Source organism: Corythoichthys intestinalis, chromosome 9, assembly GCF_030265065.1.
Source record: "Corythoichthys intestinalis isolate RoL2023-P3 chromosome 9, ASM3026506v1, whole genome shotgun sequence".
Taxonomy (NCBI): Eukaryota; Metazoa; Chordata; class Actinopteri; order Syngnathiformes; family Syngnathidae; genus Corythoichthys; species Corythoichthys intestinalis.
In genome coordinates, this window is record NC_080403.1 from 469,236 (window position 1) to 485,230 (window position 15,995).

The following is a 15,995-nucleotide window of genomic DNA, read 5'->3' on the forward strand; positions in this document are numbered from 1 at the left end:
CCGGGGCTTCCATGAATTGCTCTATAACTTGCTCGACTAATTGAAAACAATGAGAATAGGTCTGAAAAAGAGGTACAATATGGCGGCCGGAAACAGCGACACGCCCATTTTGTGACGTAGGTGAGTAGGGTCTATTGAGTCTGGCCACCATTCACTCGGATACAATTTCCAGGGCAGAGCAAGCCACAGCAAACACAGCGGAGTGGACCAATCAGCGACGGGCAGACGTGACGTTAGAAAAATGGCGACCGCAGGACGAGGGACCTGCGCGCGGAAGTAAACATACGAAGAGAGCGGAGTTTATTTAACATGGCTAGCGCGAGACAGACTGTTGTCAATGACTCGTGTCGATGTGTTTTTGGTCATTTAAAACTGATTTTACCGTGGACTGGAACATATTCTCGGCTCTGCCGTTCACCATCTGTGTTGTTGAAGAGACGACTTTCGACGCGCAAGAGTGACGTTGCTCGTGAAGAACACGTCACGCAAATAAACGAATCTGATTTGTCGATTGATTTTGTATCTGCTCGAAAAGGCCGTAAATGGGATGGTTCCCAGACTATTTCTCTCAGTGGAGAATAGTCTGGCAGAGCCAGGCAAACGTCACGCCATTTTTTGTTAGTTTCGAGTATTGCTTTCACGTTGCCCTCCCCTCAGCTCTTTGTCATTATTAGCATTTTAATTTCTAATATCATGTTCACAGTTTGACAGTGACAAATTAAAAATGTACATAGTATCTATCTATCTCTTTTTCTTTTATTACTTTATTTTATCAATATGACATATAATACATGTTTTGGGATAGTTATTTTGAGAAGGAGTAATTTGGGGTACTTAAAGGGTGAATTCCAATTTATGCGGACATTCTGGTTACGTCGCCAGCGTAGGAACAGAGCTTGTTTGTGACCTGGGGACCACTTGTATACAGTAACAGTGCGTATATGACAACTTAAAGTATTCAGACGCGGCAGTTAATGGCTGACATGATATGATTGCAAATTTGCGAATGACAGTTTGGGCATAGACATTGATGTAACAGTGCAAATATTGCATATGCAGTGTCCATATTGCAGTGGTGGAATGAAACGAAGTAAAAGTACTTTGTTACTGTACTTAAGTACTGTACATTTTTGTGTGTCTTTACTTTGCTTGAGTACAAATATGAAGTGGTACTTTTTACTCTTATTTCACAACATTTTACCGCAGGTATGTACGTTTTACTCCACTACTTTTCAAATTGTCACCTGCGTTAGACGTAACTTCAGTTTGTTTTCTTTTTTTTTTCTCATTGTGAATTGATAGTTCATGCCCATGGCACAATCAATAAGCCCCTATAACTAGACTGTAACTGAGCACTAGAGGCAGCACCATGAGTACAAGCAAGATTAGGCAGGTGAACAGGATATTGGCCAATAAACACCACCACACTCTTGTACAGTAGGTGGCGGTATGCACCCGATAGTTGCTTGCAATCCGCCATTACGCAGTGTTTTTGAGCTTGTTAAGCATCTGTTTACAATGCAGTCCATTATATTGCAAGTTTTTTCCCATTCTGCACAGTTTTACATAAAACAGGGGAGTTAATGATTTTTCCGGTTCTTTCTTAGAATACTGATATATACAGTGGGGCAAATAAGTATTTAGTCAACCACTAATTGTGCAACTTCTCCCACTTGAAAATATTAGAGAGGCCTGTAATTGTCAACATGGGTAAACCTCAACCATGAGAGACAGAATGTGGGAAAAAAACCTGAAAATCACATTGTTTGATTTTTAAAGAATTTATTTGCAAATCATGGTGTAAAATAAGTATTTGGTCAATACCTAAAGTTCATCTCAATACTTTGTTATGTACCCTTTGTTGGCAATAACGGAGGCTAAACATTTTCTGTAACTCTTCACAAGCTTTTCACACACTGTTGCTGGTATTTTGGCCCATTCCTCCATGCAGATCTCCTCTAGAGCAGTGATGTTTTGGGGCTGTCGTTGGGCAACATGGACTTTCAACTCCCTCCTCACCCCGTGGCGTCAAAATGATAACAAGAACGGGGAGCAAAAATCCCAGAACCACATGGGGGGACCTAGTGAATGACCTACTGAGAGCTGGGACCACAGTAACAAAGGCTACTATCAGTAACACAATGCGCCGCCAGGGACTCAAATCCTGCACTGCCAGACCTGTCCCACTGCTGAAGAGGGTACACGTCCAGGCCCGTCTGCGGTTCGATAGAGAGCATTTGGATGATCCAGAAGAGGACTGGGAGAATGTTTTATGGTCAGATGAAACCAAAATAGAACTCTTTGGTAGAAACACAGGTTCTCTTGTTTGGAGGAGAAAGAATACCGAATTGCATCCGAAGAACACCATACCCACTGTGAAGCATGGGGGTGGAAACATCATGCTTTGGGGCTGTTTTTCTGCAAAGGGACCAGGACGACTGATCTGTGTAAAGGAAAGAATGAATGGGGCCATGTATCGAGAGATTTTGAGTGAAAATCTTCTTCTATCAGCAAGGGCAGTGAAGATGAGACATGGCTGGGCCTTTCAGCATGACAATGATCCCAAACACAGAGCCAGGGCAACAAAGGAGTGGCTTCATAAGAAGCATTTCAAGGTCCTGGAGTGGCCTAGCCAGTCTCCAAGTCTCAACCCCATAGAAAATCTGTGGAGGGAGTTGAAAGTCCGTGTTGCCCAACGACAGCCCCAAAACATCACTGCTCTAGAGGAGATCTGCATTGAGGAATGGGCCAAAATACCAGCAAAAGTGTGTGAAAAGCTTGTGAAGAGTTACAGAAAACTTTTGGCCTCCGTTATTGCCAACAAAGGTTACATAACAAAATATTGAGATGAACTTTTGGTATAGACCAAATACAGTGATACCTCAGCTCACGAACATAATTGGTTCCCAGAAAGTGTGCGTGAGGCGAAAAGTTCGTCTTCCGAACATTTATTTCCCATAAGAAACCATTAAAATGAGAATAATCCGTTCCCAGGTCCCCATAAAACATAATTTTCTACTAAATAAGCCTTAAAACTACACAAAAATATACCTTATTTTATGTATAATAAGTGTGCTATTGTATTATAATTAAAGAAATAAACTGTACTGTATAATAAAGTTGTTTTATTTACCTTTGCGATGGTATGGGAGTGGGAGGAGTGGGAGGAGGAGGGAGGGAGTTACTGTTTGGAAGGAGAGTGTTACCGGCAAAGTGCGCAGTTAGCGTAGACTCCACTGCTGTGCCCCCCGCATGCTTTTGGTTGTTAATAAAAGTGCCCACAAAAAGCCATCCGACACCTCTGGGTGTTTGTATGCAAGCCGCCATCGGGCGCACCGAAGACAACCGACGACAACGAGCCAACGTGACTCGCCGGTCCACTTCTCACGACGGTGGGAAGCTGAAAGCACCGCCAATTACCAGTCGAGGGCGAATTGGTAACACGAGTCACCTTCCATAAGGACTGTATGTAACTCTTTTTCGGTCCCATAATAGCAAAAGTACACTCAATATGGTCCAAAATGTCTATCAAACACAAACCACGTCCGCACTCAACGAAAGGGAGGGGACGAACTGGGACGCCGTGAGCGTGCGTCAGCTTCTCGTGGCGCTGTCCGACCGCGTGGCTTGGTTCGTCCGCCGAAAACTAGTTCGCCAGCAGAGACTATATGCTCGCGAATTTAATGTTCTTGAGGCGAAAAGTTCGTGAGCTTAAGCGTTCGTGAGCCGAGGTATCACTGTACTTATTTTCCACCATGATTTGCAAATACATTCTTTAAAAATCAAACAATGTGATTTTCAGTTTTTTTTCCACATTCTGTCTCTCATGGTTGAGGTTTACCCATGTTGACAATTACAGGCCTCTCTAATATTTTCAAGTGGGAGAACTTGCCCAATTAGTGGTTGACTAAATACTTATTTGCCCCACTGTATATAATATATACAGTGTATGTATATTCAGAGGTGGGTAGTAACGCTTAACATGGACTCTGTTACATTTACTTGAGTAACATTTTGAGGAAAATGTACTTCAAAAAATAGTTTTACTAAGCTATACTTTTTACTTTTACTTGAGTAGATTTGTGAAGAAAAAACGCTACTCTTACTCTGCTACTTTGGGCTACAGAAGAGTCGTTACATTTTTCCTCTTTATTCTACATATTAGATTTATTATTTTTTGCCAGCGAAGCCAAGTAGCAGTAGCAGCTGCAGTAGTCGCAAGTAGCTCTACCGATTTCACCGATGAGACGTTGCAACAAAATCGCATGATTCCAAAATCCATTATACCAATCAGACACAAGCTTGCCGTTCTATCTTCACGCCCGTCTGTTCAATTATTAAAGCACCGTAAAAAATTAAGTATTTGATATGGAGCGCTTCCCTCAACATGACTCGAAAGCGCGGATTTTAACCTCTCTCCCAGTTTTTATTTGGCACCGATTGACCACGGAAAACTGGAGATATAATGCTTTTAATTTCAAAATAGTAATTATGAAGGAACTCTTCACTATTCAAACTACAACTATTTTCTCCACCAGAGAGCACTCATGCTCTTTGGACGAATAATGCCTCATTTAAGTAATTTTTTCATTCATTGGAGTTCAATGATTTTATTTATTTATTTTTTGTATTTCTTTGGCTTAATGTGGTAATGTAATGTGTTACTGTAAAATAATAACAACAGTTCATATAAATAACTTTGTGCCCAGAAAAAAAAAATACCATTAATTAAATAAAAAAAAAATATATATATATATATATATATATATATACAGTGCCTTGCAAAAGTATTCGGCCCCCTTGAATCTTGCAACCTTTCGCCACATTTCAGGCTTCAAGCATAAAGATATGAAATTTAATTTTTTTGTCAAGAATCAACAACAAGTGGGACACAATCGTGAAGTGGAACAACATTTATTGGATAATTTAAACTTTTTTAACAAATAAAAAACTGAAAAGTGGGGCGTGCAATATTATTCGGCCCCTGTACTTTCAGTGCAGCAAACTCACTCCAGAAGTTCAGTGAGGATCTCTGAATGATCCAATGTTGTCCTAAATGACCGATGATGATAAATAGAATCTACCTGTGTGTAATCAAGTCTCCGTATAAATGCACCTGCTCTGTGATAGTCTCAGGGTTCTGTTTAAAGTGCAGAGAGCATTATGAAAACCAAGGAACACACCAGGCAGGTCCGAGATACTGTTGTGGAGAAGTTTAAAGCCGGATTTGGATACAAAAAGACTTCCCAAGCTTTAAACATCTCAAGGAGCACTGTGCAAGCCATCATATTGAAATGGAAGGAGCATCAGACCACTGCAAATCTACCAAGACCCGGTCGTCCTTCCAAACTTTCTTCTCAAACAAGGAGAAAACTGATCAGAGATGCAGCCAAGAGGCCCATGATCACTCTGGATGAACTGCAGAGATCTACAGCTGAAGTGGGAGAGTCTGTCCATAGGACAACAATCAGTCGTACACTGCACAAATCTGGCCTTTATGGAAGTGGCAAGAAGAAAGTCATTTCTCAAAGATATCCATAAAAAGTCTCGTTTAAAGTTTGCCACAAGCCACCTGGGAGACACACCAAACATGTGGAAGAAGGTGCTCTGGTCAGATGAAACCAAAATTGAACTTTTTGGCCACAATGCAAAACGATATGTTTGGCGTAAAAGCAACACAGCTCATCACCCTGAACACACCATCCCCACTGGCAAACATGGTGGTGGCAGCATCATGGTTTGGGCCTGCTTTTCTTCAGCAGGGACAGGGAAGATGGTTAAAATTGACGGGAAGATGGATGCAGCCAAATACAGGAACATTCTGGAAGAAAACCTGTTGGTATCTGCACAAGACCTGAGACTGGGACGGAGATTTATCTTCCAACAGGACAATGATCCAAAACATAAAGCCAAATCTACAATGGAATGGTTAAAAAATAAACGTATCCAGGTGTTAGAATGGCCAAGTCAAAGTCCAGACCTGAATCCAATCGAGAATCTGTGGAAAGAGCTGAAGACTGCTGTTCACAAACACTCTCCATCCAACCTCACTGAGCTCGAGCTGTTTTGCAAGGAAGAATGGGCAAGAATGTCAGTCTCTCGATGTGCAAAACCGATAGAAACATACCCCAAGCGACTTGCAGCTGTAATTGGAGCAAAAGGTGGCGCTACAAAGTATTAACACAAGGGGGCCGAATAATATTGCACGCCCCACTTTTCAGTTTTTTATTTGTTAAAAAAGTTTAAATTATCCAATAAATTTTGTTCCACTTCACGATTGTGTCCCACTTGTTGTTGATTCTTGACAAAAAATTAAAATTTTATATCTTTATGTTTGAAGCCTGAAATGTGGCGAAAGGTTGCAAGGTTCAAGGGGGCCGAATACTTTTGCAAGGCACTGTATATACGTATATAAGTAAAAAAGTGAGGACCTCATCCACCACTACCAGATTGAGACAGATGTCTGAGACATTATAACAGTGAGATCCATGTGACAATGTTGTGAGAAAAGCAGTGCTATGACAGTGACATTTCGGTGCAAACTTGAGACAGCTTTTTAAAAGAAACTGTCTGTCATTCTGTCTGTTTTGGCTGGTATGGCCCTGTAGTGCCTGCCGGAGGGCAACAGGTTGAAGAGGTGGAAGCTGGGTTGTGTATAGTCTTTTATGATGCTCCTTGCCCTTCCTAGGCACTGAAAGTTGTACTGTAGATCAGAGGTTGCGCTAGACATTTTCGTTGTCTGTCAATTTGACTGACAGGGTCATAAAAATCCGGTCATAATCTATTTTTACCCGTCACTTAAATTTTTAAAGTGATAATGATGACATATTCAATAGTATTTAGTTTTCATTCATTTTTAATTAATATTGTAACGCTTGCCTGGCGGCGAAAAATTAGACACGGAAGTCGTGGTATTTTTCGCCCTCTTTTTACTCTGCTTACCGCCAACAACACCAACAAAACAACAACTCCACCCCCAAAGAAAAAGAGGCACCTATAGACCCTACCCACGTGACGTCACAACTCCTTACTCCTGACTGGTGCCGCCCAATTGTCCGTCAACACATCATGTTTACCTGTTACGGCTACGTACATTCCTCCTATTTACGATGTGTTTTTCTGCTCGTTAACATTAATAATCAAAATGGTGAAGGCGTGTGTGGCGGTCGGTTGCAATAACAGAGAAGATAGACGGAGAAGACGGAGAGACTTGGAAGTTCTACCGGATTCCGAGAGACCCGGAGAGAAGAGAGCGAGATGGGCTGCTGCAATTCGATGAGAAAACTGGGCTCCAAACGATTACCACAGATTATGTAGTAGTCATTTTATATCTGGTAAGATGCATTTAATATATATTTAGAGGGTTTTGGGCTGACAACCACAATTAAGATCATTGCTAGGCTAATCGCCGACAACAAACACGTATGTATGTAGTGAGAGTGCTATCGCTAAACCATATAAACATTAAAAGCCCTAACTCCATTGACAAACGACACACTAGACTTGACAGTGGATGTTAGCAATAACAAAAGATTTTGAATTGAAAATTTCGTAACTCACCTTTCCAAGCACAAGATAGATTCCTGCCGAATTTTCGTGGACGAGGACCTGTTTCACCCAACCAGCAACGAAGTATTTATAAGCCTCCAAGCTCTTAAAGTTTTTCAAACTTTCGTGAGAATAGGCTGATTTTGTGTGGACAAGATAGTTGTACATATCAGGGTAGCTAGCAGATGTCAGGCAAATACGGCGGAGACAGCGGGTCGAAAAACATCGATTTAGGCATCAAATATGGATCTGGCAAATGGATAAACTGAAGCTTTTCCACATAACGCCTTTTATGCAACGCATCAAGTGAGTTTACGGCATCCGAAAGCACCGGGTCTTCCATGAAATGCATTATAAATTGCTCGATCAATTGAGACCATTGATAATACAGACACAAAATGACGGACAAGGGGGCGGAACCATACAGCGAGCACGTGATTTTGTGACGTCGGTGGGTAGGGTCTATATAGACCCCAATCACAAACGTCACACAATGATCGTAATTGTGGTTGTCAGCCCAAAATCTTCTAAATATATATTAAATGCATCTTACCAGATATAAAATGACTACTACATAGTCTGTGGTGATCGTTTGGTGCCCAGATTTCTTGTCGAATTACAGCAGTCCATCTCGCTCTCCACTTCGGGTCTCTCACAATACGGTAGAACTTCAAGTCTCTCCGTCTATCTTCTCTGTTACTGCAACCAACCGCCACACACGCCTTCACCATTTTGATTATTAATGTTAACGAGCAGAAAAACACGCCATAATAGGAGGCATGTACGTAGCGGTAATGTGTAAACACGACGAGCTGACGGATAATATGGCGGCTCCAGGCAGGGGGGCGGAGTATTCACGTCATGTGATTGGGCTCTATACACAGGCGGCAATCTAGTCCACCAATTGGATGACGCGCTGGCACACCGGGTGCACCAATAAGAACCTCGCGTTGATGTGTCAATCACGGTGCCGCCGCCAGACCCCGGTGACGCTACAATATTCTGACAGAATAGCCAACGACGTCATGCATTAAGAGAGACAATAGCTAATTAATATGCTCACTCGTCACCCTGTGGTCTGGGGTGTGAATTGCAACCTGTCAAAATGACGGACGGACTTCAGTTTTTTACGTCACCGTTTTAAAAAACCGGTCAACGACGGAAGATATTCGGTTAACGCGACCCCTGCTGTAGATGCTGGACAACATTATATTATTATAGGTATTATAAACATGACAATGTGATAGATTTTCGCAATAGCAGTCAATAATAGTGATACTGTTCTGACCTCACGCTGAGAATTGATTTTATGCATGTTACACATTCACAGGGGTATAATGAATAGATCAGCACAACTAACAATTTTAAATTATTGGTTTTGAAAAACAATGAAACGGTCTCCTCAACCCCAATGGTCCACTTAAAGTTGCACCCTTGGGTATGAGGAAGCACAAGCAGACCTAACGGCCAGATTATGTGAAATTGGTCAGGGAAATCTGCACTTTGAAATGAGCGCTGGAAGATCGGTCCATTTGTGAATCCCTCTAACCTCTTTTTATGTACCATTGGGTATTGAAAAACAATAACGATGATAATTATTGGTGAGTCGATACCTGTCCATCAATTTCTGTCCAGGCACCCGGAACATTGTCATTTCCTCTGATCCAGTTGTGGAGAGATTCAGCAGACTGGTCCCAGTTGATCTGCAAAGAAAATGAGCTCTATTGTCATACGGCAACTATATTTAGACCACCGCAAGTCAATGGCAAGTTAAGGAACATTGTCAATCTAGATTTGCAAACATTTTGTGGACAAGCAAGAAAATGGACATGAACCTGAACCTTGGAAAGAGTGCAGGTTGCACTGGTAAAAGGCATTAACACTGCCACTCCTTTGTTTTGTGAAGCCACCAGCCTGAGCCATTGATACCGCTCATCAAAAAGCTTCAGCTATGTTGATTGAGGGATTGATGTCGCTCGGTGGCAGCTACATATTTTAACTATAGTTGGAGTCTTGCGCCACTAAGGAGGCCATTTTTATTGCTAAAATACATGTTTATTATACAATGCTGGCCAAAAGTATTGGCACCCCTGCAATTCTGTCAGGTAATGCTCAATTTCTCCCAGAAAATGATTGCAATGAATTGCTTTGGTAGTGATATCTTCAATTATTTTTGCTTGCAATGAAAAAACACAGAAGAGAATGGGAAAAAAATTAATCATTATCATTTTACACAAAAACTCCAAAAATGGGCCAGACAAAAGTATTGGCACCCTCAGCCTAATACTGGGTAGCACAAACTTTAGACAAAATAACTGAATAACCGCTTCCGGTATCCATCAATGACTTTCTTACATTGCTCTGATGGAATTTTAGACCTTTCTTCTTTGGCCAACTGCTCGGCTTATGAAAAATATTACTTTTTTGAGTATATGACCCAAAAATGGTATTCAGGAATGTACCATAAAATATGCTACCTTTGCATTGTCCTTTTTCTGGATACCCTCATATGTGGCTCCTTCCTCTGGCTGGGTGATCCGCGGTGCGTTTCCATCTGCAATCAACCTCACTGCTTCTACCTGTAAGTAGAAAAAGAGGTTTCATCAAATGGACTTTCAAAAGGTCCAGGACTGGTGTCTCAATAGTAATACAATGGTACCTTGATTTAGGAATAAGCAGTTTTGCAATTGAAGGGGAAACGATATCGTCATCGCACACACCATATAACTGTTTGCATTAGTCTAACACATATATAGTCTAACACATACATATGGTACAGGTTTTCGTAGGCACCGTCTAACTGTTTGCATTAGGCTAACACACGTAATATAATTAATCAGGAAATGTGTATGATTTTCATATTTACGGTAGGACTACACTACTAATATAAAATAAATAGCACACCATAGTTTAATGGGAAGAAATAGAGATACACAATGCCGTCTTATCACAAGAGTGACGCACATACTCGGGGAATCTGCTCTCAGCAAACTCCAAGGACAAATATATATAATATATATATATATATATATATATATATATATATATAAACAGACAAACAAAAGCCCAACAGTTGGCAAATGTTACAACATTAATTTCCCATATAGTTGAGGGTAAAGAGACATTCTTGGGCACACTGGCATAGGAGGATACTGGGGGTTTCCCCGATGGGCACGTGGTCAAATGAGCAGACCCTATAATTAGGGCATCCGCATATTCTAAGCATTACGGTAAATGCAGTCAGCAGCAAGGCGATTGACCTCTGTGTGCTCGCGTTGTTCTTAACTCTTAAAAATATTCTCAACACTATAATATACATAATGCTGCCATACTCATCATGAAATAAAGTCACCTGATCTTAAAACCACACCATCTACATGAGCGTTACGTGCGCTGTCACGTCAGTACAATATTATGCGATTCCCCTTCAACGGCTCGTTTTAGGAGAGGGTAGGTTAAAGTTCTCATTTTTGTGGCACTGTAAAGGCACAAATCGGAATAAGTACCAGCCAAGGTTGGTGAATATTAGTAGTAGACCTCTCTGACTACTCCCATACTCCAAAAGGTGCATTTTTACTGAAGCAATATTTAGAAAAGTGTTAAATGTGTGAAAAGTTAAATGTCCTAAATATAAATGTCCTAAACTTATATCTGGTTACAGGTTACAGTTCTCGTTTTTGTGGAACTGTAAATCCACAATTCTGATGAATGTGAATATTAGTAGGAGACCTCACTGACTACTCCACTACTCAAAAGTATGCATTTTTACTGTACAAATATATCACAAATTTTAATTAAAAGTCCTACATGTGGACTTTGATCTGGGGGCAGTTCTCATGTTTGTCGTACTGTAAATCCACAGTTCTGAATAAGATCTGGCCAAGGTTGGTGAATATTAGTAGTGGACCTCTCTGACTACACTCCAAAAATGCACATGCACTATTTCAACTTTTATACACATTTGCTTTGAGTTTTTACACGTTACTGAATCCACTGTTGTATTAATCATGTAGAGAGTCAATTAAAATACTTGATAAAGCATTGCAAGCATACTGTATATGTAACATGATTGCAAAAATTGTATGACTTTTGGCCCTCTGAGGTTGCCGTACACAGCAAAATCTGTGCTGGTGGTGATTTGGGTGTTGCTTTAACACTAGCAGTGTTAAGATCGCTATTGGCGCTGTGTTAATTAAGTGAGTTGAACACAGACACCCCTGGCAGTGTTAAATGTACTAGCAGAGTTAATCAGCCACACCCAGTTTAGTGCACGTGTCAGAAAACAAAGCAGGCGGTAAGACTTGTGGGTTAAGTGAGACCACGGCTGTAAGTAGTTTTGTCCGTAAATAGCTGGGGTGTGTTTGTTTGAAAAAAACACATCATAGTGAGCTCGTTATCTGTGCTTACTTAAGGGATGCAAAATCCCTCTGTTCCCTCTCACGACCACAACACTAGGGTACAATTGCCAGTTAGGCCCATGTTCCCCCACTCATCCAGAATATTAACAACATCAAAATGAATATTTAAAATTAACACTCCTATTGTAAAAAAAACAAAAGGTGGTTACACATTTTGCACGTAAAAGGTTTGAATAGAAATTGCTTAACTTGTTCAAGCAGTTTATTAGGTCTTACTTCAATCATTTAGGCATTTTTCATTTGACTACAGAACTTAATAGTTACTTAAAGCAGTTGTGTCAATCCACTTGAAATAAGATCTTTGCATAAATTCTGTTTTATTTTTTGAGTGTACTCCCGTATTCAAAACTATGCATTTTTACTTTAGCAATGTTTAGAAAAGTTTGATTAAATATCCTAAATGTGGACTTTGATCTGGTTAAAGGTTTTTGTTTTTGTTGTACTGTAAATCCACAATTCTGAATAAATCCTGGCGAAGTTTGGTGAATATCAGTAGGAGACCTCTCTGACTACTCCCGTACTCAAAACTATGCATTTTTACTGTACAAATATATAACAAATTTGAATTACAAGTGCTATAAGTGGACTTTGATTTGGTTACTGGTTACAGTTCTCATTTTTGTGGCACTGTAAATCCACAATTCTGAATAAGATCTGGCCAAGGTTGGTGAATGTTAGTAGTGGACCTCTCTGACTACTCCCATTCTCAAAACTATGCATTTTTACTGTACAAATATATAACAAATTTGAATTAAAAGTACTATATGTGGAGTTTGATCTGGTTACAAGTTAGATTTCTCATTTTTGCGGTACTGTGAATCCACAGTTCTGAATAAATTCAGACTTCGAGATATACCACAGTCCTTTTTTTTTTTTTTTTTTTTTTTTTGATAAAGTGCTATTGGTTTCCTCAGTATAAATGAAGCTTTATTTTCACAAAAAATAGACAAATACTCAACCTTTTGTGTATTTTTAATTTCCATCTAATTATAAATTGAATTATAAATTGAGGGGTACAGACTCCTAAATTCTAGTTGTTAAATAAAAAATTTAAAGTTTCATTAAGATTTAGTCAATAAAATAACTAATATAAGTAGAAAAAAATCTCAAAACATTTTTTAACACAACATCTTGTATCACGTATTGTTTCTAAATTACAATATATTATTTAATTTGTGTTAATCCCCAATGTCATTGTCTACTCTGTTATGTTGTGTTTGTGTCCCTTTAAGAAAGATTCCCCATTTATTAAGGACATCACTCTTCTGCGGTAACATCTCACCAGTGGCAGGAAATTCAACGGTGGTAAGCAATTTGATTTTTTATCAAATTTTCAAAAAATGTATCTGATTTTCAGTTTTATGAAGTATGTTCTGTGTGGTTGTCCACTCTGTTAAAGCTATGAAAGAAATGTATTGAATCATTTCAAAAGGTTTATTTGTAAAACTATACAGTGGTATGAAAAAGTGTCTGAACCTTTTGGAATTTCTCACATTTCCGTATAAAATCACCATCAAATGTGATCTGATCTATCTCAAAATCACACAGATGAAACAAACTAAAACCACCCAAACGTTAATAGGTTTGGATGGTGATTTTATGCAGAAGTGTGATAAATGCCAAAAGGTTCCGATACTTTTTCATACCATTGGAGATTTCTCATCAAGTTTCCAAAGTCACGGCAGTTATTAGGCTGAGGGCAAATTTTAGCACAAAATGTCCTTTCTGTTAGTGTCCAGTCTGTTACATCCAAATGGCACCCACCAAATTTGACATGAAAATGGCATTTGTTCATAGATAAGCCACATCAGACTGTAAGCCGCAGCTGTCCTTACTCTACTATATTACACCAAATGTATTTATTTATTTTAGGGCTGTCAAAATTATCGCATTAACGCGCGGTAATTAATCACGTTAAAATATTTGACGCAATTAACGCACATGTCCCGCTCAGACAGTATTTTGCCTTTTGGTATGTTTTACAGCAAGGTTTTTTGTGCTGTCTAACAGCGAATTCTTGTGGTCGCTTTGCGACATGGTTTATTGCTTTCTTGCCAGTTCAATATGGCTGCACGACATCTCGGGCTGACGCCTACGTTGTAATGTTGTGCTTATATGATCCTTGGACAAGATTTGTCCGTAAGGGTGGTTGTTGTAAAGAATGTACATATTATGTTAGTAAGCGAAATGTTATATTTTTTGTATGAGACGCTTTTTGTTTATGTTTAGTGAACCTGTATAGCGTGCTAAGCTAACGTTGTTGCTAATGCAATGCTTGTGTACTTTTTTTGTGTAGTTTTACTACGGTCTAAAGAGGACAATGTTTTGAGGCCATTTTATTAATAAATCAGATGAAAAAGGAAGAAGTCTGATTATTAAGGCGTCGTTCACTAGCTGTCTAGCTTTGGAAAAAGTAGACGCTTCGGAGTGAGGACAGCATAGACAGATTTAAATGACAGTAGAGTGAAATGCCCACTACAGTCCTTATGTACCGTATGTTGAAAATATATATATCCATCTTGTGTCTTATCTTTCCATTCCAACAATTTATTTTACAGAATATATATATAATTTACAGAAAAATATGGCATATTTTATAGATGGTTTGAATTGCGATTAATTGCGATTAATTACGATTAATTAATTTTTAAGCTGTAATTAACTCGAGTTAAAATTTTAATCGTTTGACAGCCCTAATTTATTTACACCAAAAGATATTACCGTATTTTTCAGACTATAAGTCGCACCTGAGTATAAGTCGCACCAGCCCAAAAATGCGCAATGAAGAGGAAAAATAAACATATGAGTCGCACCGGGGTATAAGTCGCATTTTGGGGGGAAATTTACTTGATAAAGTTCAATACATAGAACAGATATGTCATCTTAAAAGGCAAAATGATGATGTTACACGATGCATGAACAACGAAATGCGAAAATGGCTGGTATGTTAACGTAACATAGCTATTAAGAGTTATTCACATAACTATAGCTTAAAGAACATGCTAACAAGTTTACCAAACCATCAGTGTCACTCCAAAACACAAAAATAACATGTGAAATGATATAATAATGTGTTAATAATTTCCCACTTAAGTTTTTCCAGAGTATAAGTCGCACCCCCAGCCAAACTATGAAAAAAAACTATGATTTATATTCCCATAAATTCGGTAACCGGTAACACTTTATTTGACAGCGGCATCATAAGACCGTCATAATTCTGAGATGACACTGTCATGAGCATTACCGCAGGTCTTAACGCACCATTCTGATTTGTTGTCATATCTGTCTTTTTGGCGTGAGTTCAGACTGCCTTTGTTCATTGACCCTGTGTAAGTATTACACATGCGCACTAATTCCCAGTCCGACACGCACTGAGCAAACTGACCCGCATGCACAGAAGCATCAAAACAAATGGCTACACATGCTGGCTGTACGTCATTCTAGGGTGATCATATTTTATTTCATAACAGATATAAATAATCCCCGTTTAAACTTATACTCAAAGTTTATATGGATTGATAAAATGCATGCACACACTGTGCGTTGATGACGCACACACATACTCAGTTTGACCCGACCCTCGGCCATATAAGCAATATTGAAATATTGCTCATTTTGCGCACAGAAAGAGAACATTTTCAGGCTTATCCTTTTTCTTAATTTTATTTTTTTCTTATGACTGTGGTCAAGCCCACCTCCTGCCTTAAAACCGAGTTGAAGCTAGGTGCTAACGCTAATGCACAGCTTCATTGCTGCCATCGCTCCCTGCCTCTCTTGCTCTTTGCATACGTAATTGCTGCATGAATTCCGATTTGGGAGACTTGGTAGTTTAGACTGCAGCCACATCCCGGAAAAATGTGGCCCAAATCGCACTTTAACCACATACGAGAGTGACCTGGATCGGATTTTAAATGGTCCACTTCTATGTGACTCAAGTCGGAAAAACACAAACAAGTTGGATTTGTGGATTATAAATATAAATATAATAATATAAATATAAATTTTCTCACTTTTGAGTGGATGTAAAAG

General features: G+C 39.4%; 1 protein-coding gene across 1 annotated transcript in view; it reads right to left on the bottom strand.

Moving 5' to 3' along the window:
• The window catches only part of aldh1l1 (aldehyde dehydrogenase 1 family, member L1), a 78,323-nt gene that overhangs the window by 41,743 nt on the left and 20,585 nt on the right, over positions 1–15,995 (bottom strand). Inside the window, exons 6-7 of the mRNA XM_057846947.1 lie at positions 10,026–10,127; positions 9,162–9,251 (exon numbers count right to left, since the gene is read on the bottom strand). Of these exons, the coding sequence (XP_057702930.1) occupies positions 9,162–9,251; positions 10,026–10,127 (192 nt within the window). The remainder of the gene's footprint in view (positions 1–9,161; positions 9,252–10,025; positions 10,128–15,995) is intronic.